This window comes from Leptodactylus fuscus, chromosome 2, assembly GCF_031893055.1.
Source record: "Leptodactylus fuscus isolate aLepFus1 chromosome 2, aLepFus1.hap2, whole genome shotgun sequence".
NCBI classification, from domain to species: Eukaryota; Metazoa; Chordata; class Amphibia; order Anura; family Leptodactylidae; genus Leptodactylus; species Leptodactylus fuscus.
In genome coordinates this window covers 192,556,500-192,578,178 of record NC_134266.1, presented here as the reverse complement: position 1 = coordinate 192,578,178, position 21,679 = coordinate 192,556,500, and the positions used below count along the sequence as shown (strand labels likewise).

Here is a 21,679-nt window from a genome sequence, read left to right as displayed (position 1 = left end):
ACAGCAGGGCTGCCGGACACTTCCCATTCATTTCTATGGGAGCCGGCATGCGAGCGCTCCCCATAGAAATGAATGGACTGCTTTTTTCCATTCATTTCTATGGGGAGCGCTCGCATGCCGGCTCCCATAGAAATGAATGGGAAGTGTCCGGCAGCCCTGCTGTCACGCCGGCGTGTACGGCTGTGATACACGCTGGCGTTCCGTAGTGTGAATGCACCCTTACGGTGCCTTTTATGTATGTATGGAAGCGGCACGCAGACTTTGCCGCCGCTTCCATCCATATATAAGGCGCACCGGACTATAAGGCGCACTTACGATTTCTGAGGAAATCGTAGGTTTTTATATGCGCCTTATAGTCCGGAAAATACTGTATATTTTTTCCCAGATTGTGTCCCCATAAGGTGATAAGAGACCTTTGGGGACATCTGATCACTTTCTTTTTTGTACTTGAGGCTGATTTCTCCTATAACTGGGGCTGGTACATTTAACCACAGTTACAGGAGAAATACAGACTCCTGCACACTGTATACACAGTATACAGAGCTGATCTGGGGTCCTGTAGGACCCAGCAGCTCTGGCAGGACACTGCTCCCGGAGGATCACGTGTCCGCCGGGTCAGAGGGTAGCTGAATTATAGCTGCGTCCATAGCCATGTATACAGCGCTCATTGAGCGCTGTATACACAGCGATCGAGATAGTAGAGGAGGTAATAAATCTTCCCTGCTATCTCTCTGGGAGCTCCGGCTGAAGTTACAGCCAGCTCCTAGTGAAATCAGCTACACGATCTCTGTGCAGCTGCTGTGTTCTGACTTGGACGTACAGGTACGTCCTGTCAGAACTAGGCAACCACTTCCCGGACGTATATAGTCTATGGGCGGTCTGGAAGTGGTTAAAAAACTGTATAAGCAGGGCCAGGATTGAGGGGAGGGCAAACAGGGCAAATGCCCAGCGCCCCGGACTCAAAAGGAGCCCTAGTTGCAACAGTATTAGCTTGCCTCACACACCAATACTGTGGACATGAAGAGCTATAGTAAAACATGGAGCTGTAGTCCCTGCTCTTACGTAGATCACTGTATAGAAGACGGAGAAGGACCTTCACACAGGGCTCGATGTAGTGACGTCATCACGCCCCGTGCACAGGACCTGCTCCGGAGGCCACAAGCAGGGAGAGAGACTTCAGCCTCAGGACACAGCGGGGAGCCTGGGAAGGTAAGTAGAAGGTTTATTATTTTCTGACAAATTAAAGGGTTTTTTTACTAATAAAGGGGGGCACATATTTACTAACAGGGATTAGTTTTAATACTTTAAGGGCAATTTATAAGGGGAGGGGGGCTATTTATAAGAGGATTTATTATTAATAACCCTAGGGGAACAATTATATAAGAATAGTGGGGGGGGACTATACACGGACTGGCACAGCAACACCATCCACTGTATAGTGGTAGCTCAAGGTAATTACAGCGTCACTCCTATTATTTAAATAGTGGTGGTGCAACATCCTGTGCACCCGGAAGCTGCTAGTACAGCTGATCTGTGTAGAGTTCGGGTGATGAACCCTGAAAGATTATATACTGACATGTCAATGAGATGTCCTTTGCATAGGTTATCAGTATAAAAGAATCAATTTGGGGGCCAGAAAACCCTTTAATTGATGTGATGTTTATTAGGGTAGGAGTCTGTGTAGTGCGCGGCTATTGTCTTTGATTCTCTATACAATGTAATGGAATGTGGAGGTTGTGCACTGTTGAGCCTCGTATAGTGGTGTTGTTGGTCTATACATGATGTGTTTTGTTTGCTAATTGTCTGTATAGTGGTAATAATTCTGCTCAATATCGCGGTACATACATAGCAGTTTCACAACTATATATCTTTACAATTCTTTTTGTATTCATGATCTTTTGAGACTATATTAACGTCACTGGAAGTGCAGCACTGACTTCTGAAATGACTGAATATGATGGTGTTGATATGTCAGGATATGGGGGCCACGCTTTTAGTTTTGCCCAGGGCCACACTTTCCTTAAAACCAGCCCTGTGTATAAGGAAACCTTCAATACAAAACTTTAATATTGATTCTGTGCTCAAGAGCACAAACAGTACTTACCTTATCAAGATTTATAACTAGGTAATCCGAATGGTTTTCAACCAGCGAAATAATCATATGAGATGCTCTGCAAGAGAAACAGAAAGGGATTTGTCAAAGCTAGGCCATGCCATGGGGAACATAACATTGATCACTTAATACTAAGTATCCCAACAATGTGCGACTGAGTTGTAACCACACGTACAGGCTATAATACAATACCCACAATATTGCAAACACCTCATAAATCTATGACAGGACCAATTCAGATGGCATAGAAAGGGGGTTTTCAGGATTCCGGTGGGGTGCCATCCTAGGGATATGCCATCAATATCAGTCAGCTGTCATATTTATCTGTCACATGGCCTGTTTGCAGCGCAATCCCATTCATCTGAAATGACAAGCACAGATGCTGTTGTTGTTGTGCTTGGTAAGCAGTGAGTGGTCGCAGCGCTCATTAGACAGCCACTTCAAATAGCTGATCAGTGAGAGTGCCAAGCATCAAAGCCTCACCGATTAAATATTGATAGTTCATCAATATCAGAGCCCCTGAAAAGCACAATTATACATGATAGGGGACACCTCTACCCCACCTGTTTGATGGGGGTCCCTGCAATCAGACACTCATGGCCTATCGTGTGAATGAGTGATAAATATGTGGCGGAAGCCCCTTTAAGATTTATAAGGCCAACCATGAAACCACATTATTTCTTGGGTGATATTCTTACTGAATATGATTACCTAAAGATAATGATAGATGACATTATATAAAACATCAGGGGCATACTGAAGGGCTCCGCTGCAAGAGGAACCAGATCACGGTAGAATTACAAGGTGGATGATTCTAGTAGCACATGCTCTTGGATCAGCTGACCAACTGTATGGGCCTCCATACTGATCATCAGGAAAGTAAGATGGCTTGCAGCATTTCTAGATACAAAACCTACTTACATAGACATGACATAGCAAGCCAGAGGGACTGAGCACAAGACCCTCACAAGATCAAGTGAACCTGTCAAGAGGCCACCCCACTGCTGAGAGCACAATGGGACACTTATTAAGAGGAACAAAGGCATTAGAGACAAATACATCTCAATATGTTAATCAATTCATGACCAAAATCTGGTCATGTGCATTAAAAATGTACTTTAAACAGTAGCCCTGTGAATATGATCCAGAACTTCTCTTTTGTATACAAAGCAGTCTCTCATTCACTCGCTGCCAAGAATGAGGCCCTGTTCTTAGAGGTGAGCCCTGCATATATCAGCCATTTATGCAATATCCTATGGGCATAGTCTTAAAAGCAAAGAAAGGAACAAATATTTAAGCTCAGTTGGGGAATTCATCATTCGTTCTAAGGCCAGGGTCCCATGTGCTGTAAACGCTGCAGCAAAAAAAAACATTCTACCCATCCACGCGTTACAGAAAAATACACACAGTGGAAATGCTATATTTTTCCAAAACCATTGAGATTATGGAAATCGCAGCATGTCAATAATACCTACGGAAACACTGGTGGTTTCCCTATAGGTATAATGGAAGCAGAAAGTCTGCAGAGGAAAACGCTACGGACTTTCTGTGAAAAGCACTGCGGGAAAAACTGCACATCGTTTCCACCGTGGTTTTTCCCTTAGTGCTATTTGATGTGGCCCGCTACGTAGGGCCTTAGCATAAGCCAGTTTTCTGACATTGAGGTGCCTGCAAAACAACAAGCCCTTGAACAATTTAGGACAAAAAGGGTTCTTACTTTGCAAAAGTAATAAAACTTAAAAAAAAAAAAAACAAAACACAAATTTGGTATCAATTTAATCGCATTGACCCAGTGGATACATTTATAAGACTATTTACGCTGTAAGGTGAAACGTATAGTATAACAAGGGAATTCACGTAATATCAAGTGTCCTAATGCAGTTTTATTAACTATTTGTGTTCTGCATGAAGTAACAGATGTGGATCGACTCTCAGAACTCGGTAATGTGTATGAAGAAACTGATCAATGGGTGTTACCCCTCTACCTGACCAAGGGGCACATCCCTATTTGGGGCCACGCAGTTTATTGGTGTATTTCTAGGATAACACTGTCCAGTTATAGCATATTGTACACATCATAAGTAATCGCCACTAATTTTCAATAACTAAGCCCCAATATGACTAGCCTGGGTTGCTTGTGGCATGCACGGTACACAGGCTGGGATCATGAGGCTATACGCAGAGGGTCTGACACCACTAGACACTTACATGAAGCCCGCCCCGCCGGTCACCAGTAGCCTCTTGCTGAAGCCCCCGGCCTGTCCGCCGCTAGCGCTCATGTTATGATTGTGAGGGCTATCACAGGGCCGGAAGAACATGACATGGCGTTGAGTCCCGTTTACTAGTCGGATACTCGTAACACATCTGTACAAGGCGCATCATAAGTCGCCGACACAGGCAGAACTCGTCTCACAATACAATCTCACGACAGCCGCGCTTTACGGCTCTACCTGGCGACACTTACACGTAGCCAGCGCTTTGCTTTCTCCCTTGCCTCCAGCTGATTGGTCGCGCGCCGCGACGTCACGACCCCGCCCTGTTGACTCTGCAGATGTGGCGGCTGGAGGGAGCTGCACATGTCACCGGGCAGTATATAGGAGGAGATGCTCGGGCTGCTGGTGGCCGTGTTATCGCTTCTTCCGCGAACGGGCTGGGCCAAAACTGTGCATGGCAGCTTTGACAGCGCCCTGGCCTGGCACAGCCGGGGGCAGCACATCTTCACCTTTCTCTTCCATGGTGGGTACACGGTGGCAGCTGGAGACAGTGGTGATGATGCTGCACTGGGCCTAGTGCTAGCTGATTGTTTACTGTCCTGCTGATACGGCAGTGGCAGATACCAGGGAGCCAGTGCACCGCATACAGTACACAGTGAGACAGCCATTCATCTGATGTTCTGAGCCTATGCTTCACTGTGCATATCAGTGCTTAGTAGGTGAAATGTATAATGGTGCAGATCAGAGTAACTGCTGCCAGGACCCCTGCATGTATATACAATGATAACCTCGGAGTGGTAGAAGACCCCATCATTATCTCCCCATATTCTTCTCTACAACACAGTAGCTGTCCATGCACAGCTTTACATGTGGGTAATGCATGTGACAACATCCAGTGTTCCAGGATTGTATATATAACACTGGTCTGTACTACAGTGACAAATTACAATGTATGATGGTAGATTATTGGAGAAAATTGGTTTCTATACAGTTTGCCCACAGTTACTATAGATGTCTTCCATCAGTCCATTATACTTTATTTTACTGCCAAAACCACTGGTGGCCACTCTGCTTTAACTATATTCCCAAAGTAAGTTTGGTTTGGGTTAATGGCTGTTGCATGCAACTGCTGATTGTGCCATTCCATAATATTTAATAGTGGTTAAGTCATATGTTGTAATGCTGCTTCTGTCCTTGGCATTATTAAATTCTTCTTTGTTTGCTATGAATAGGCGAACAAGCCGTGTTACGTGTCCGAATCAGCAATGTTGCGGCTGCAGTTGGTAAAGATGCTGCCCTGTATCTGTATCAGGATGAAGAATGGGTGAAGATGCATGGGAACATGGAGGAGTACAGCTGTCCTGAGAGACTTGCACTGGCACAGATCTCAAGTGCGTACAGTAATCCAGACCATTCCCACTGTTTCCTGTTCAGACCATCAAATGATTTCAGTTATACTGTAGGCTACATGCACACAGTTGATTGTTGTGTATGGGTTAGTGAAAAATAGAAGAGACAATATATGGCATCTGTCAGGCATTGTTGTTCTCCACTGCCCCATACACTTGCATGGATGAGCCTGGACCACAAAAGAATAAGACCATTTTGCAGCCTGGGCTCATGGGGCCATGTTAAACAATCATGGGGCCATAGGAATGATTGAGTCTGTGTGCCATCCTTTAAAAATCTGATAGCACATAGACTGAAAAATAGTCATGTTCATGGAGCCTTAAAGGGATTGTCTGGGATAACTGGAAATCCCTACACTAGTCTAAACACCCTCCTATTTTCTAAATAACCTAATTTAATCAAAAATGTATAGTTACCCATATCCCTGGGGCGGTCATGAAAATCAGGCATTTATATGAAGACAGATTAGTGTTCTAGTTGCATCATAGTGAATGGTAATTGGAACCTGTTAGTCCAGATGACTGTACATCAGAGATAAACATTTGCACCAAGGTGGGTAAGGACTTATTCACACAACAGTGAAAAACAATGTCTGCCACAGAGCTGTTTTGAAATCCTTGATTTCAAGGTGTCTATTCTATCTCATGTGGCAATCTTTCCAGTGTACCTTAAAGACATTGTCCTGGCATTTAAAAAAAAATAAAAATGTGCGGCATGGGGGAAAAAAAAAACCCCATATCCACCTGTCCCCAGTGAACCGATGTCCTCCCAGTGTGGTCCAGTACTTCTGTTCTGGCGTCTTCTCACAGGGGTCTCTTCTTGAGGCCGCTGATTGGCCTCAGTGGTCACGTGTGACTGGGACTTCCACCACACATCATGACTGGGCTGAAGAGACCAAACTGCTCTGGGATGCAGCGGATCACCGTAGAAAGGGCAGTGTGAATTTTTTTAACTTTTTTTTTCACTGCACCCAGCTGATTTTAAATATTAGATGTATAGTCCATTTTTGCCTGGACAACCCCCTTAAGCTTTAGTCTAGAACGCAAGATTTGTCTACCAGTTTGTGAATCTACAAATCCTATACATCAACCAATTCAGAAAGACCACCAGAATTTACAGGTCAATATAATAGATTCAAGCTTTCTTCCTCCAAATAACTCAAGCTATGTTCACATCTGAGTTAGGGTCTGTGTTTGGATACTCCGTCGTAGTTTATGTCCAAAATCAGCAGACTAAAAGGTCTGAAATAAGGGGGCGTTCACACTACCGTCGGTGTCCGACAGGTAGTGTCCGCTCCTAGTGTCTGCTCAAAATCTGGCACGGACATTAGGAGCGGACACTGGCTGTGTCCGTGACACCTGTCATTTATTTAAATGGACATCGGGTGCGTTCTTTTGCACTCCGTGCCTTTCCTTCCCTGTCCGCAAGTGAAGATGTCCGACTTCTCAAGCGGACAGAAAAACCCGACATGTCATTTAAATAAATGACAGGTGTCACGGACACAGCTAGTGTCCGCTCCTAATGTCCGTGCCAGATTTTGAGCGGACTCTACCTGTCGGACACCGACGGTAGTGTGAACGCCCCCTTAAAAGGTTTTTTTTTTTGTTTTGTTTTTTTTTGTTTTTTTTTGGTCCGATGGTTTCAGCTTTAAACTTGGAGCTCTCAGAAATACCCTTTAATGTTTTACAAGTGGATGTCCTACTTTTTCCTCACTTATGCAATATTATTTAGTATTTGATGATCTAACACCTCTAGGGTCCCCTAAACAGCTCCATTGTTTTGACAGCTTGTGTTGCAGCTTATATTTTTATTTATTTTTTTCCAGTTCCTTTGAATCAAACAGAATATAACTACACTCTGCCACAGATCGTGTCTCCTGTAGCATGGTATGCCATATATGTTGACAAATATACCTGTCTCATGAGCTATGAGGACCCTAAGACAGATGAGATCACATTTCAAGTCACTTTGTTGAATCCTGATGCAGCAGGAAATCCATTTGATCATTTTGGGGCAGATGAGTCAGGTTAGTGTCTTTATAAATACATTGACTGTGAACAGGCCAATTGTTATAGGAGAGGGAAAAATCAGTGTCCTCCGGCAGAACCAGCGTTGATTGGCAGAATGCTGTACACTGTATAGCATTTGGCCAATCAACGCTGGTCAATTCATTCCTATGAGAAAAAGTCAGCTCCCGCATCACCGTAAGCTGCCAGCTCTCCCGACTAGCAAGGACGAGCCTGCTGCAGAGCCAGCGTTGATTTGCCGAATGCTATAGCATTCGGCCAGTCAATGCTGGTTCTGCCGGAAGAGTAAGAGCCAGTTCACATTAGTGCTTGCCTCCCGTCCGGAAGGAGTCCGCAATTGTAACTTTCCGTTACAATTATATCTACGGGAAAGCCGCCGGTGTTTCCGTAGATATAACTGACATGCTGCGATTTCCAAAATCGAAATCAGAGCGTGTCCCCGCTGCGATATTAACACCCCCCCACCCCACCCCCCGCAAAGTGGGCATGGGATTCGCATTAACCCCTCCACTTTGCAAGCACTGTAAAACGCCACGATTTTTACCGCAGCATTTCCCCCGTGCCCAAATCACAGCATTTCCGGCCCGTAGAGCCCCGGCCTTAATGTTTGGCATAGTAAGAATTTTTATTGCACAAATCACTTATTACTCACTTGCTTTTTTTATGAAAAACTAGTAAAGAGAAATCTGTTCTGGGAGATTCAAGCTTTCCAAGTTTTACACGGATTGCTGTTTTTGTCATGTGACACTGCTGAAGGTCAAATGTCTCACAGCACCTAAATCTGCACTTTCATGTGGTTTTTGTAGTGTATTTATACTTGCCCATATATTATCAATCCCTGTTAAGTCCTTTTTGGTCCCAGTCACTGTAGCAACACATCTGTGTCACCCTTTGATTGTCAGATTCCTGTGCTCATAAGACATAACCACATGACTGCTTCATTCCCCGACTTAGTAGATCTTACCCTGGGAAGACTTGGTTATTGCAGTCATGATCTTATATCCACATGTCCCGTGCCTCTTGTCTACACCAGTGCAGATTACAATTATCAATTTTATTGCTGCAGTTTGAAGGCTAATATTATGTTAAATCCAGTATTAGATTATTGGTAACTCATATTTGGTTTGGTTTCTCTTTTCCATAGGTTTACATGAGTTCTTTTTTCTACTTGTGCTTGTGTACTTTGTGGCTGCTTGTATATACATCCAGGCCCTGTGGCAGACCATTAAGAAAGGTGGGCCGATGCACACTGTCCTGAAGGTGCTATCCAATGCACTGTTGCTGCAAGTAGTGTCTGCATTGGCAAACTACCTGCATTTCTCATGGTAAATATTGGTAAAGACACTGGTGAGAGAAAAGATTGTTTGGTGTTGTATCTACTACACTTTGTTTACAACAATCCCTCTTTCTCAGGTATGCCAAAGATGGCAAAGGAGCACCATTCATTGGCAGTTTGGCAGAATGTAAGTGTTTCAGTACAGATTTAATGTGTTTTTATTCCGTATATGTTAGTTTAAAAGTCTGAAGAATTAAAATCCTAGTGCTTCCGTTCTGGAGAGGTGTCCTGTAATGCTGCTAACACCCACTAGGTTGAGTTCCTTCTCTAAAGGTACGATGCTGGCTGCTTACTCTGCTTCTGCTATATAGATATATTAGGTAGTTGTGTGGACTACAGCAATTGGAGATAGATCTCAATCTCTAATGCTGACTCAAAGGGCACTACTTCTCTAATCTTTAAGCAGAACTGGTAAATTTAATGAGGTTTCCTCACAACCATGAGCTCCAGCTAGTCCTATCTAGATGTCGGCAGTCATGAGACTAACCTCTTATTACCAATTGGTCCAAAGTGTCTACCATTTTTCTGTTGTGATAGGTTTTGTGAGGGGCCTGTGTTTGGGCTGCTTTCTAGTGTCACCTAAGGCCCCTGTTCACATGGGGCACGGAGTGGCGGATTTTGGTCCTGATTCTGACGCGGGAAGGCATGTCAGAATAGGGCCAAAATGCGCCTGCCTCAACTGTCTGACAGTCGCGGCTTCCCGCTCTGGAGTTGGCCCAAATGACCGGGCCAAGTCCGGAGCGTGCTTCTGCGAGGTGGACGCAGTGGCTGATTCAGCCGCGGAGTCCGCCTGAAGAAAGGTCAGCTCGCTTCACTCATGGGAAAAAAGAAAGCTAGTTGTGAAGAGGCGGATAATGACGTGGCTTCAGCGCCAAAATCCACCCCCTCTTGCCCCATGTGAACGAGCCCTAACTGTACACACTAACAATATTTACAGTGTAGATATATATGGTTGTACAGTGGGGCAATGGGGATAGGCCAGGAGTTGTACTGGCTTCAACAGCAGTATGTCTCAGCTGTAATGTACAGCTGACAGCTTTTTGCAGCACCTAAGATGAGAGCCCTTCTATGCTGTATCTTTAATCCCTTAGAGCCACTACCACATTTAAGAGGTATGTCGTAAGGCTTACCTAAATTATTGACCAATGTGGTATTTTGATAGCTAGGGGCCTAAAATATTAGTACTGCAGTGCTTTATTTCAGTGATCAGAACATTGCATGGCCTAGTTTTCTACAGAGACATATTTGGTGTTGCAGCATCCATGATGACCCACACTGTGAAACTAACTCGCGTCCTTAAGGTTACCTCTCATCCCAAAAATTGGTATTAAAAAGTGGTCAAAGGGTTGCACCATTCGACTCAAACACTCCCTTCCCCCTGCAAGAATGGTAACAGTGAAAAGTATAGCTTATCTTGCAAAAGCAATTTTTTTTTTCTTTTTGTTTTGTTTTTTGCAAGATTATGTCAAAGCAAAAATTACTAAAACAGAACAACTATATAAATTGCGTATCTTCATATTCAAGCACTTTGCATTTTTATGTACTGTAATATAATAGTATACACTTGTGCAAATAACTAGGACAGCGATGCTGGCCATAGCACACTCGTCTTTCACAGACACTGGATAGAGATGTATGATTCTTATATTTGATGTTTTCATTATTTCTATTTTCATTTAATCCACTTCACATTGCTGTCAAGATGAAGGAAAAGACACTTCATATTTTTCATGTTGTCCTCTATTTTTGTGATTTAGTATGTGACATAGCCTCAGAAGTACAGATGTTATACTTGCTACTCAGCCTATGTATGGGATGGACTCTGAGCAGAATGAAGAAATCCCAGGGGAGACCTCTCCAGTGGGATTCTACACCCACCTCCACAGGAATTGCTGTAATTGCTGTCATTGCTCAGGTCTGTGATTTTCTTGGCTGTCATTTTATTGTGTGGGTTGTTTTTTTTTGCTAGTGTCCGCATTTTGTCTGAAGCACACTCTGCATTTTGATTTGAGGGTTTGGAAGTGTACAATAAGGAGCAGTTAGCCCCCTTCCCCTATCCATTATACCTAAGGGTCCAAGGACACTGAAATTCAAATATAGGGCGGATACATGCAGGTACCCATTACAGTCTTACGTCTACAATACAGAGTATAATCACTTGAGTATTACAGCCCTGTGAAGCTGGCCTAATGCTGCCATCATATGTTCACTGGATCCATCTAAAAGCAAAAATTAAAAAAACATGCTGTTGCTTTTAGGTGTGGCAAGACGGCATGTATTCTATGATGCACTGCACCCCTCCTTAGGACTACTGCACCCTCTTTAGGGTGAGGAATGAAGAGGTTCAGCAGTCCTGTGTAAGTAAAGGGGGGGGGAGGCTCCTGGCGACAGCAGTCCTGTGCAAAACACATTCTACACAAGGCTGGTGTAGCCAGGAGTCAAGATAATCTTCTTTTCCAAGACTGCTGCCTGTCTCTCTATACTTTACGCAATACCCATACCAATAAACAAATCAATTACTTATGTCACAAATTTAATGACACAAATACTGCCAGAAAATTTAGCACTGCAGCCTTGCAGCGCTGAAGTCCTGGGTTCGAATCCCTCCAGGAACAACATCTGCATGGAGTTTGTATGTTCTCCCTGTGTTTGTGTGGATTTCCTCCCATTCTACAGACATACTGGTTAGGAAAAAAAAAAGTACATTGTGACCTCCTATATGGGGCTCACAATCTACATTTAAAAAAAAAAAAAAAAAATACTGCCAGAAAATCAAGTTGTCTAAAGGTTTAGTTATGCTTTAGGCAAAGTATATGGAAAGGGCTTGTCCTAGTGGGACGACCCATTAATTAGATAGAACAAGCTTTTATACCAACCAGGATCTCCTTCTGAACAGTATAACCAGTCCTGGCTAGGTGGTTTGGCTACTAAGGAGAGAAATGGAAAGAAATGACTTACACCTTCTCTATACACGGTAAACTAAAATACATGTGTGAATTTACCAGAACTACACAAATTTATTTGGAATACACACAAGCTCTAATCCATTGGTTGTATCTTCATTGACTAAACGTGGGCATTTAACAAAATGCCGATTGAGACCATTTTCTGCTAGCCTCTGCACCCATTCATGAGACAAACCATAGTAACATGCTGACTGACTGCTGTGTGTCCTTTAACTATTCTTGTCCAGTTAAAACAGTTTAACAAAGTAAAAAAACAAAAAACTTAAGCATAGTAATGTTGAGCAAAATCTAGCAGGAGGTTGAGGCCTAATATCTGCTGGATCAGAAAGCGGACACCCACCCAAAATGGCTTCAGACAGGAGCATGTCCAGAACATGTGAAACCACAATCCTTCAGGTAGCTGGGAGACTACTACAGTGTAGAAGTCTTGGTGTATGTTGGTGGTTGCAATAGTTTATATCGGCACTCATTTGTAAAACCTTTAATTTATTGTATTGTCATTCAAGACCCCAACCTATGCCTACAAACCATGAGCTAGTCATACAGAAAATGTGTGCCTGAAATTTCTAATGTTTGGGGGGAGGGGGCGTGTATATAACATTTATTAAGGACCATCTCTTTTCTGTGTTGCAGGTTGTTTTACTTATTTGGGAGCAGTTTGAAGACACAGATCACCACAGTTATCATGCCCATCAAAGCCTGGCTGGCATACTCCTTATTGCCATGAAAGTTTGCTTAGCTGCGTCATTGGCATTTGGTCTGTACCAGATTATCACAGTCGAGAGGAGCTCAATGAAACGGCAATTCTACATTACATTTGCCAAAGTATGTGTCTCATAATGATCCTATACAGAATTAAAATGCATGCCAACTAGCAAGGTATGGCCTAAAAACATGACTTGAATGATATATATAGAGTAAAACAGACGTATTCTTATTCACTTCATTTAGCTGCAGCCATGAGAAGTAAAACAAAAAACCTGTCTAGCAGTTCTATTGAAAATGTGGGATTTCTGCAATGCCACAGCAGCTGAAACAAATATTGCAGGAGGCTTTGCTCCTTTTCATAGAGTGATGTGGTGGGTCCATAGAGAACACTGAGGTTACATTGCAGTAATTACAGTTTTCTTGCAATTTGTGTTACCAATAAGTTTTATTCTTTAGTTTTGTTGCTTTCGCTTTAAACTGAATGAATTGCTGTTTATTTTCAGGGTTGCTTCTTGTGGTTCTTGTGCCAGCCATGTTTTGTTGCCATCTCTTACTTGTTTAAAGATTATCAAAGAGAAAAGGTAAGCACTGTTATCCATTGCCCTAAAGCACTCTTAGTAAAATCTTGTCCCATATTCCTGGAATTCTCCAACTCTTAGTGTACGTACTATACATAAATTTGTGAACGTCTAGTTATAAAAGCTATGGAGGATATTTTATAAAACATTTCCAGGTTGGACAACCCTGTTAGGGGGCGTTCACACTACTGTTGGTGACCGTCAGCAGTGGCTGTAGCTATTTTCCGTTAGAAGATTTTAGCAACGGACACTTAGAAATCCGTTAAAATTTCTATGGGATTTTATCTTGTGTCTGTTAGTGTCTGTTTTTTCCCAGCGGACAAAAAAACATGCAGGACTTTTCTATCCATTAGTAAAAACGGACAGCAAGTAACAGTCAGAAACGCCCTTCCTCACAGCAGCGCCTATAGCGCTGTACTGTGAGAGCAGGGAGGAACACTTTCCCCGGTACTCGTCTATACCGCTCTTAAAGTACAGTGCTATAGGCGCTGCTGTGGAGAAGTACGTTCCTGACAGACTGTCAGAAACGCCCTTCTGACGGTGAAGAGCTACAGTACCGACACCGATAGCTCTTCACCAGGGCACAGTTCGTGAAAGCCGACTGTGCGCTGAATTCAGCACATTGTTGGCTTTCTAGCAGTATATAAATCCGTATGTGCCCCAAGTGGTGAAAGGTCCTCTTTAACATTAAAGCCTTTGGACAATGGACAGTAACTGATAGCCATCAGTTACTGTCTATTTGTGTCCTTTATGATAGGTGACTTTTTTTTGGGGGGGGGGGAATCCAACGGTAGTGTGAACCCTACCTTAGTATGCATGTATTTGTCTAATCTGACTGGGCATGGAATTTTAAAATTAAAAAAAAAAAAAAAGCAAATCTGTAGTCTCCTTATAGATCCCTCACCCCTAATGGTACAGATGCCAGCCATGGTTTCCCAATCAGCTCATCTACACCCTGTATCCCCACAGATCAGCGGATATCAGTAGCTTCAGCACCACAACTATATATTGTATGAAGTCAGCAGCACTGTTTGCTGCATAGTGCTTAGTGAAGCATAACTGAGGTGCTGTCTGCCTCTGGTTCCCTACTGTGTGTACTTCTGGTGCCATGCCTGCTGATTGGTGAGGGTGCAGGGTGTCACACCCTTACTGATCTAATATTGAAGACTTATCCCTAGGAAAATGTCATCAATATCTTTATTCCCTGAGAAAATCGTTTTGAGGCTAAGGCCCCACGTGGCATCCCGCAGCGAAAAAAAAGTGCTGTGGGAAAAACTGATGCGACAACACATAGTAGTTCTTCTTAGAGTGCTTTACACAGAAAGTTTGCAGAGGTTTCACCCGTGGACTTTCTGCTTCAGTTATGCCTGTTGGGAAACCACCAGCGTTTTGCTGCAACATGGGGCCTTAGCTTTAAACTATATTTCCACTATAGAGCTTTTTGATATGTACTTCTATTTAGTTTGGGACAAGCCATATACAACTGTCTCTCTGAACCAAAGAAATGGAAGAGCTCCTCGATTTTATTAGGAAAGCTCTAAGAACAACTCATGACAGTATGCACATATGACCTAGTGGTCCTGGTCTAAAAAAGTTAGAATCTTGGCAAACTGACATCATAATAATGTGTAAAGTTGACATGTCATATGGTCACACTAACCAGTGTTTTTCTTCTTTAGGTGATCACTGTGGGAGTCATCCTGTCTCAGTCGCTCTCCATGATTATACTCTATAGACTGTTCCTATCACACAGTCTTTATTGGGAGGTATCTTCCCTTTCATCTGTGACCCTTCCATTAACTGTATCATCGGGACACAAAAGTCGGTACTACTCTTGATATGACCTGGATGCTATGTTTTTCTTACTCTATGGTGTTCAGCCAAGAGGATTCTTCTACACTATTATGGGGATGAAGTAGTAGGACTGCATCCTTATTACAGGGATTCACTTTTTCCTGGTCCAGAAGATTTTGCCCCTGCTTGAGATTTTTGGCTGGGACTATAGGGGCTAACATTTCCTATTACATTGCCAGTGGTTTCTAGTATGTAGCAGCCATTGAATACCTACAAGGACTCTGAACTGAGTGGTTTATGAACGGTGCTCATGTATTCTATTGGTCTTTGTGTGTTTCAAAAGCTAAACCTTTTTGGTGCGGATTTGTTTGCAGTAATGGACTGACTTATGCAACATTTTTGCCACTAAAGTAAATCTAGATGAAGCATCGTTCTCATATGCATCTATTTTTATATGTGCATGTTATGTGTTTTATTTATGCAACTTGTGACTCTACTGTATGTGTGATGTTTGAACCAATGAAAATTTTTGTTTAATTTTTTATTTTTATTTTTTTCAATTTTTTTGAATGTTTATTTTATTGATTTTTATCCCTCATGCAAAAACAAGTTTCAGGCATTATAGCAAATGTCTTCAACCACTTTAACTACATCTGTCGAATGATATTGAAAAGTGCTAATAAAGTACAGCAAGATTGCCATCCAAGTACTGTATTGTTCTGTGTTTGCATGTATCTGCAAAGGTTTGTATAAATAGGCAAATGTGCCGTTGTGATAACGGTGTATGATCTGCAGGTGGCAGTATCTTCATTTGATACTGAAATCCAGCTCTGTACCATAAAAGTAGTATTGTAGGGCTAGTGATGGGATTATTGCATTACAAGGTACATTACTTTACTTTAAAAGGGTCTTAATAGAGATTCTTTTGAGCATGCACTAGAAGATAACCACTGAGACTCTCATCTTAAAATTGAGATAAATGGTGTAATTATTTTATAATGTGAAAGATAAGGTATAGGTTTCTGAGAGTTTTCCTTCCACATGGGAAAGAGGACTTGGCAGCTTTCCCACCCCAACCAGACCCCCCCCCCCCCCCAGAATCCTGGGATCTCCCTGGACATACAGAATTGGAACGTATCCATGGGATGAGCTGAACAGGAGTACAACATAATTTTAAGGTAAAATGTATCCGGCTATGTAACCCAAAATGTGTAGGGGCTACAACAGAGGTGGGCAACTTTTTTTGTTCAGCGTGCCGATTTAAATGGAAAAAGATCAAAGATGAGCTATTTTGGGTTTCACGCAATAATTGTAAGGCTGGTGACCCCTATACTAAAGTTATATACCACAAACCATAACACAGAAGTGCTGCCACCAGATGCTTTTGGACACATGCACTTACTGCTATTTCCTGGGACGCATCTGTACTTTTCCATTAGAAAAAATGAAAGTCCATGTGCAGCCCTCAATTAGTGGTAAATGCAAGTGTCCAGGAGAAACGTATGGCAGCATCCTTATGGTGGAAACACGCTATACTCTATCTGGATGTAGCTATATTCTTAGGTCAATGAAACTTGTACTTCAATATAAACCTGCATTTACATGGTGCATTTTACATTTAAAAAAATGCCTGTTTTTTGTGCAGACACGCACCTTTATACAGAATAATGTCCGATAGCGGCCCCAGCACACATTATAATATTCTAACTTTTTTTTTTATAAAATTCCAATTTGTATCACTCACTAGTTATAATACAGTGGGGTCTCTTCAGACCCCACAGTATAATAAGCGGAGTGCCATGAGACAAACATAAAGGATGTTACTCACCTTCCCTGCGCTCCAGTGTTGCTCTAATTTCTTCGGCGCTGCTTCTTGACATCGGCAACCACTGATAGGATCTCAGAGGTCACGTCAGCGTAATGATAACGATCTGACCCCTGAGGCCCTATGAGTGGTCTCTTACATCAGGCAAAAGAGAACAGAGCAGCTGCAGATCGCAGGGAAGGTGAGTAACATTCTTCTTTGTTTGATCACCTTCCCTAGGGCTCTGCTTATTATTCTTTGAGATCTGAAGAGACCCCACAGTATGATAGCAGTTTCTTTTCGGTGATGACTCGGGCTGCCATGCCAGGGAAATAAGCATCACGTACCACTCTTGGCTTCGTGTTCTGGGGGTTGGCGACCTCTGGGCTACAAAGTACAGAAGGTGTAAAAATCCTCCTATTAGAATTGTTTTGGTTTTCTAATGTGGATGCAAAATAATCTTGCAAATGATGCCTAAGAGATTAAAATTCTAGAAAACTAAACTTCGGCATTCATATCTACAGTAATGATTTCCTTTGTTCTGCTTGGTCATAGGAGATGAGCAAGGAAGATTACAAAAGTACCAGATCTGGACCGTCACAGATTCAAACAGTAGTATGTAACCCATAGGGTTTCCAGCATGGGGTTCAGCATTTTACCAGACAAAATAGTGCAACATATTTTTTTTTTTTTTTTTTGTTTTATTAACTGGAGGATCTGTAATAGGTAGTCCTAATGGTGCATCCAAACCTGTGAAAACAGAAAATCGAGAGAGGCACATTGGGAGGAATTTCTTTTGTTTTACTTGTTTCTGTGCCCATCTTACTATTTTTAAGAAGGTGGGGTCCCGAAAACCTGAAATCTATGCCAGTCCTTGATTGGAGTGGATTTCACTTCTATACCCTGGATTTCCCAAGATGCACCAGAATTATTAATAGGTAATACCAGGCCCCCAATTCATGTTTAGTGACAGCTGTGCCTTGGAGATCTGGAAAATCGAACTTTATATATTTATAGTGACTTCTATGCTTGGCAATGAATGCCAGTATTGGGCTTTATTTACACGTAACTGGTTTGCCTCAATAATTGTGTGCAACAACCAGGAGAAGGTTAAAGAGAACAGGTGTAGTTTTAGTTCCATTATACCTTAGCTGTGTCTAGTCTCCACTCCTGCTTTTGGTTTGCAATCACTGATTCTAAATCAATGGCATGTGAATAAGGCCTTAGCCTAGGCTACACTGCAACTTTCTGTAGTGCTGCTTGATTGACCGCTGCAGCCCACCAGGTTGCCTACAATTCTGTGCATTCATTTGGGCTTAAGTTGTAGCTCAGTAAGTAACGCTAATGTGTAGCCCTAGCTTAAAACTTGTATTTAGTAGCTATGTTTTAGTGTCATATAAGACTATAGTCCCTCTGCTAGCCACTCTTACAACCCAACTGAGAGTGCTCCTTTCATGCTTGGGTATGAAACTGACACTTTGAGGGTTCATTTTATCCAAGCTCTGCCCCTTGTTAGTTTGGCATGCCCATTTCCCAGGAGTATTGGCAACTACTGTATGCTTTGTGTGGTGCCCTAAATCTGTAGGTATGAGTCCTGTCAAGAGAAATAGTACATGTGTGGGCAGCAGGGCCTGGACTTCTCCTGAATGGCCCAGTCTTTTCAGTAATGAACTGAGCACCCACACATGGGTTTTACAGGGATGTAACTTGGTTGAGTGCAAGTGCCCTTACACTTTTTGCAGTGATATACCTGTAAAGACATACCCACAACCCTTAGGGTTTATGCACAAGGTATGAAAAACGGCTATGTCACACAGCTGTTTTGAGAACACGTTGGGAGTTATTTACCCTCTGCCTACTTATTTATTTTTAAGGATGCATTCACACTAAGTATACGCTGAGCTGATTCTGAACGTAAAACACGTTCAGAATCAGTGTGTACAAAGCAGATCCCATTCATTTCTATGGGAGCCGGTATACGAGCGCTCCCCATTGAAATGAATGGGCTGCTTTTTTCCGTATTGGTTTCAATGTGATACACGCACATGTGATACACATGTGATACAATGTGTTTTACGTTCAGAATCAGCTCAGCGTATACTTAGAGTGCATTCACACTGAGTAAACGCTAGCTTATTCTGAACGTAAAACACGTTCAGAATAAGCGGCGTCTAAAGCAGCTCCATTCATTTCTATGGGAGCGGGGATACGAGCGCTCCCCATAGAAATGAATGGGCTGCTTCTTTCACTCCGTGCAGTCCCATTGAAGTGAATGGGGAGTGCCGGCGTATACGGCAAGCTCTGCTCATGCCGGAGCGTACACGCCGGCACTCCCCATTCACTTCAATGGGACTGCACGGAGTGAAAGAAGCAGCCCATTCATTTCTATGGGGAGCGCTCGTATCCCCGCTCCCATAGAAATGAATGGAGCTGCTTTAGACGCCGCTTATTCTGAACGTGTTTTACGTTCAGAATAAGCTAGCGTTTACTCAGTGTGAATGCACCCTTAGTGTGAATGCACCCTAAGAGTAGTTTTACTGTGGTACTTATGATGTCAACGCACCTCCTTGTTAAATGTTGTGCACTTGTTTGTTAACTTAGATGCACCTTTTGTTGGCCAAGTGCATTTTGCCCCTTTTTCGTCAAAAAGGAACAATTGCCCCTTTCTAATGCATTCTAATCTGATGGCTCTTTTACACTGCCCATGGCCTGGAATGCATTTGCACCTTTTTGAAAAAGGCGCATGTCATAAATACAGCGGGAAAAGCAACTTCATTTTGGCCATGCCCCCTTTTCTCGGCAAAAAGCAAAATTGTCAAGAGCAATATTATCCTTAGTAAAATTTTCATTTTCCAACAGGACTTGGCACCTGTCCACACTGCCAAAAGTACCAATACCTGGTTTAATAACCACAATATCACTGTGCTTGATTGGCCAGCAAACTTGCCTGAGCTTAACCTAATAGAGAATCTATGGGGTATTGTCAAGAGGAAGATCAGAGACACCAGACCCAACAATGCAGACAAGCTGAAGGCTGCTATCACACAACCTGGGCTTCCATAACACCTCTACAGTGCCACAGGGTGATACCTCCATGCCACATTGACACAGTCATTCATGCAAAAGGCTCCCTGACCAAGTCTTGAGGGCATTTACTGGACATGCTTTTCATTTGGCCAACATTTCTGTGTTAAATATTATTTATGTATTTTTTTTTTTTTTTCAGTTGGTCTTATATAATTAAATTTTCTGAGATAATGACTAGAGATGAGTGAACACTGTTCGGATCAGCCGTTCCGAACAGCACGCTCCCATAGAAATGAATGGAAGCACCTGGCACGGCGACCGGCCGCCGGCAAAGTGTACGTGCCAGGTGCTTCCATTCATTTCTATGGGAGCGTGCTGTTCGGAACGGCTGATCCGAACAGTGTTCGCTCATCTCTAATAATGACTTTTGGGTTTTCCTTGGCTGTAAGTCATAATCCTCAACATTAACAGAAATAAACATAAACATGTAATTACTAAATAAAAATAACTTTTTGATGCTATTCTAATTTATTGAGATGCACTAGTATCATCTCATCAATAGTCCAGAGCTTGAGACATAATGAACTAAGTAAACTCCTTTTGCTCATAAGGAACTAATCTCCAAAATGAACTATATTTTTTTACCTCCGAAATGCTCTTCCAGATAAATGGATAAAAACTCAGGGACATGCTATAAGATCTCGTAGAAAGCCTTCCCAGAAGAGTGGTTGCTGTTTTAGTTGCCAAGGGTGGAACTAACTCCATATCAATACCTACCTTCCTAGCTACATATCAGATGTTCCAAGACCTTCTGTAGGCAGAATGTATAGATGGCCCCATACTTATGTCTATTTCCTTAGCAGCAGTAAAAACTGGGAAAAAAAAGTTAGCTTTCTGAGACAAAACCCTTTTTATACACAGAACATTTTCATCTTGGTCAGAAACGCGTGCAGTACTTTAGCAAGGAGATATCTATTTGACCAGCACTGCTGACCCTTTATCTGTGACAGCTGGCTACAGACGTGCCAATCGCATTGCGAAGTGTCAGAGCTGTACCCACACACCCTGTTTATTATTATGGGAAGCACTGAGGTGTAACTCCTTTTTAAAGCACAGTCAAGACTGATAAACGTGCCATTAATGTTGTCTCCACACGCTGTGCGTCTGAAAGCACATTTCTAACAAGCCTGGAAGCAAGGGCAATTTTTTTTAACGCTAGAAATAAAATTCTGCTTGGACCTCTCATTTGTCTATTGTGTTCTCACAATGTATTTTGATTTTAATGTATTCTTGATTTTGCATTTAAATTAGAAGAATATGAATGTTGTGGGACTTCCAACAATGTGGTCACTGAAGAGCTTGTTAGTAATCACATATATTCTTCCAATCTGCATTTTATAGTCCGTGTGGTGAAGAGTTCACATTGAGATTGGAAAGGCAAAACATAAGTAATTGCTGTATCGAGGGTGAATAAAGTCACCCACAGTTATATATTTGACTGAAAGGGGTTTTAGGGGAAGGGAAGGGTGTAAAACAAAAAAAAAAATGTGTCGCTTAACTCTTCTTCTCCCCAGTGGCAGGTCACCAGTCCTCACTGTCAGTCTCTGATGATGGAGCTCCAGCAGTCGGTGTCTGCAATAGCCACTTTGAGGGATCACTGGCCTCAGCAGTTATATGGGGTAGTCACATCATTGCTGCACTGC

At 42.6% G+C, this 21,679-nt stretch overlaps 2 protein-coding genes across 3 annotated transcripts in view; one reads left to right on the top strand and one right to left on the bottom strand.

Moving 5' to 3' along the window:
* The window catches only part of TGDS (TDP-glucose 4,6-dehydratase), a 29,466-nt gene extending 24,849 nt beyond the window's left edge, over positions 1-4,617 (bottom strand). Inside the window, exons 1-2 of one of the 2 annotated variants that reach the window (XM_075265361.1) lie at positions 4,578-4,617; positions 2,105-2,171 (exon numbers count right to left, since the gene is read on the bottom strand). In XM_075265361.1, coding sequence (XP_075121462.1) covers positions 2,105-2,161 — 57 coding nt within the window. In that variant the 5' untranslated portion in view covers positions 2,162-2,171; positions 4,578-4,617. The other variant, XM_075265360.1, reaches the window with a different exon arrangement.
* A 77-nt stretch (positions 4,618-4,694) lies between these two features.
* GPR180 (G protein-coupled receptor 180) lies at positions 4,695-15,659 on the top strand. The gene is made up of 9 exons (XM_075265345.1): positions 4,695-4,849; positions 5,559-5,717; positions 7,562-7,762; positions 8,908-9,088; positions 9,177-9,226; positions 10,857-11,014; positions 12,699-12,890; positions 13,277-13,354; positions 15,031-15,659. Exons 1-9 carry the CDS (start codon positions 4,717-4,719, stop codon positions 15,187-15,189), a joined length of 1,311 nt encoding a protein of 436 aa, XP_075121446.1. The 5' UTR covers positions 4,695-4,716; the 3' UTR covers positions 15,190-15,659.
* The last annotated feature ends 6,020 nt before the right edge of the window (positions 15,660-21,679 follow it).

Coding starts and splice junctions, on each gene's coding strand:
- GPR180 (XM_075265345.1), top strand. CDS start 4,717: ATGCTCGGGCTGCTGGTGGCCGTGTTATCGCTTCTTCCGCGAACGGGC. Junction 9,089..9,176: donor AACTACCTGCATTTCTCATG/GTAAATATTGGT, acceptor CCTCTTTCTCAG/GTATGCCAAAGATGGCAAAG. Junction 13,355..15,030: donor AAGATTATCAAAGAGAAAAG/GTAAGCACTGTT, acceptor TTTCTTCTTTAG/GTGATCACTGTGGGAGTCAT.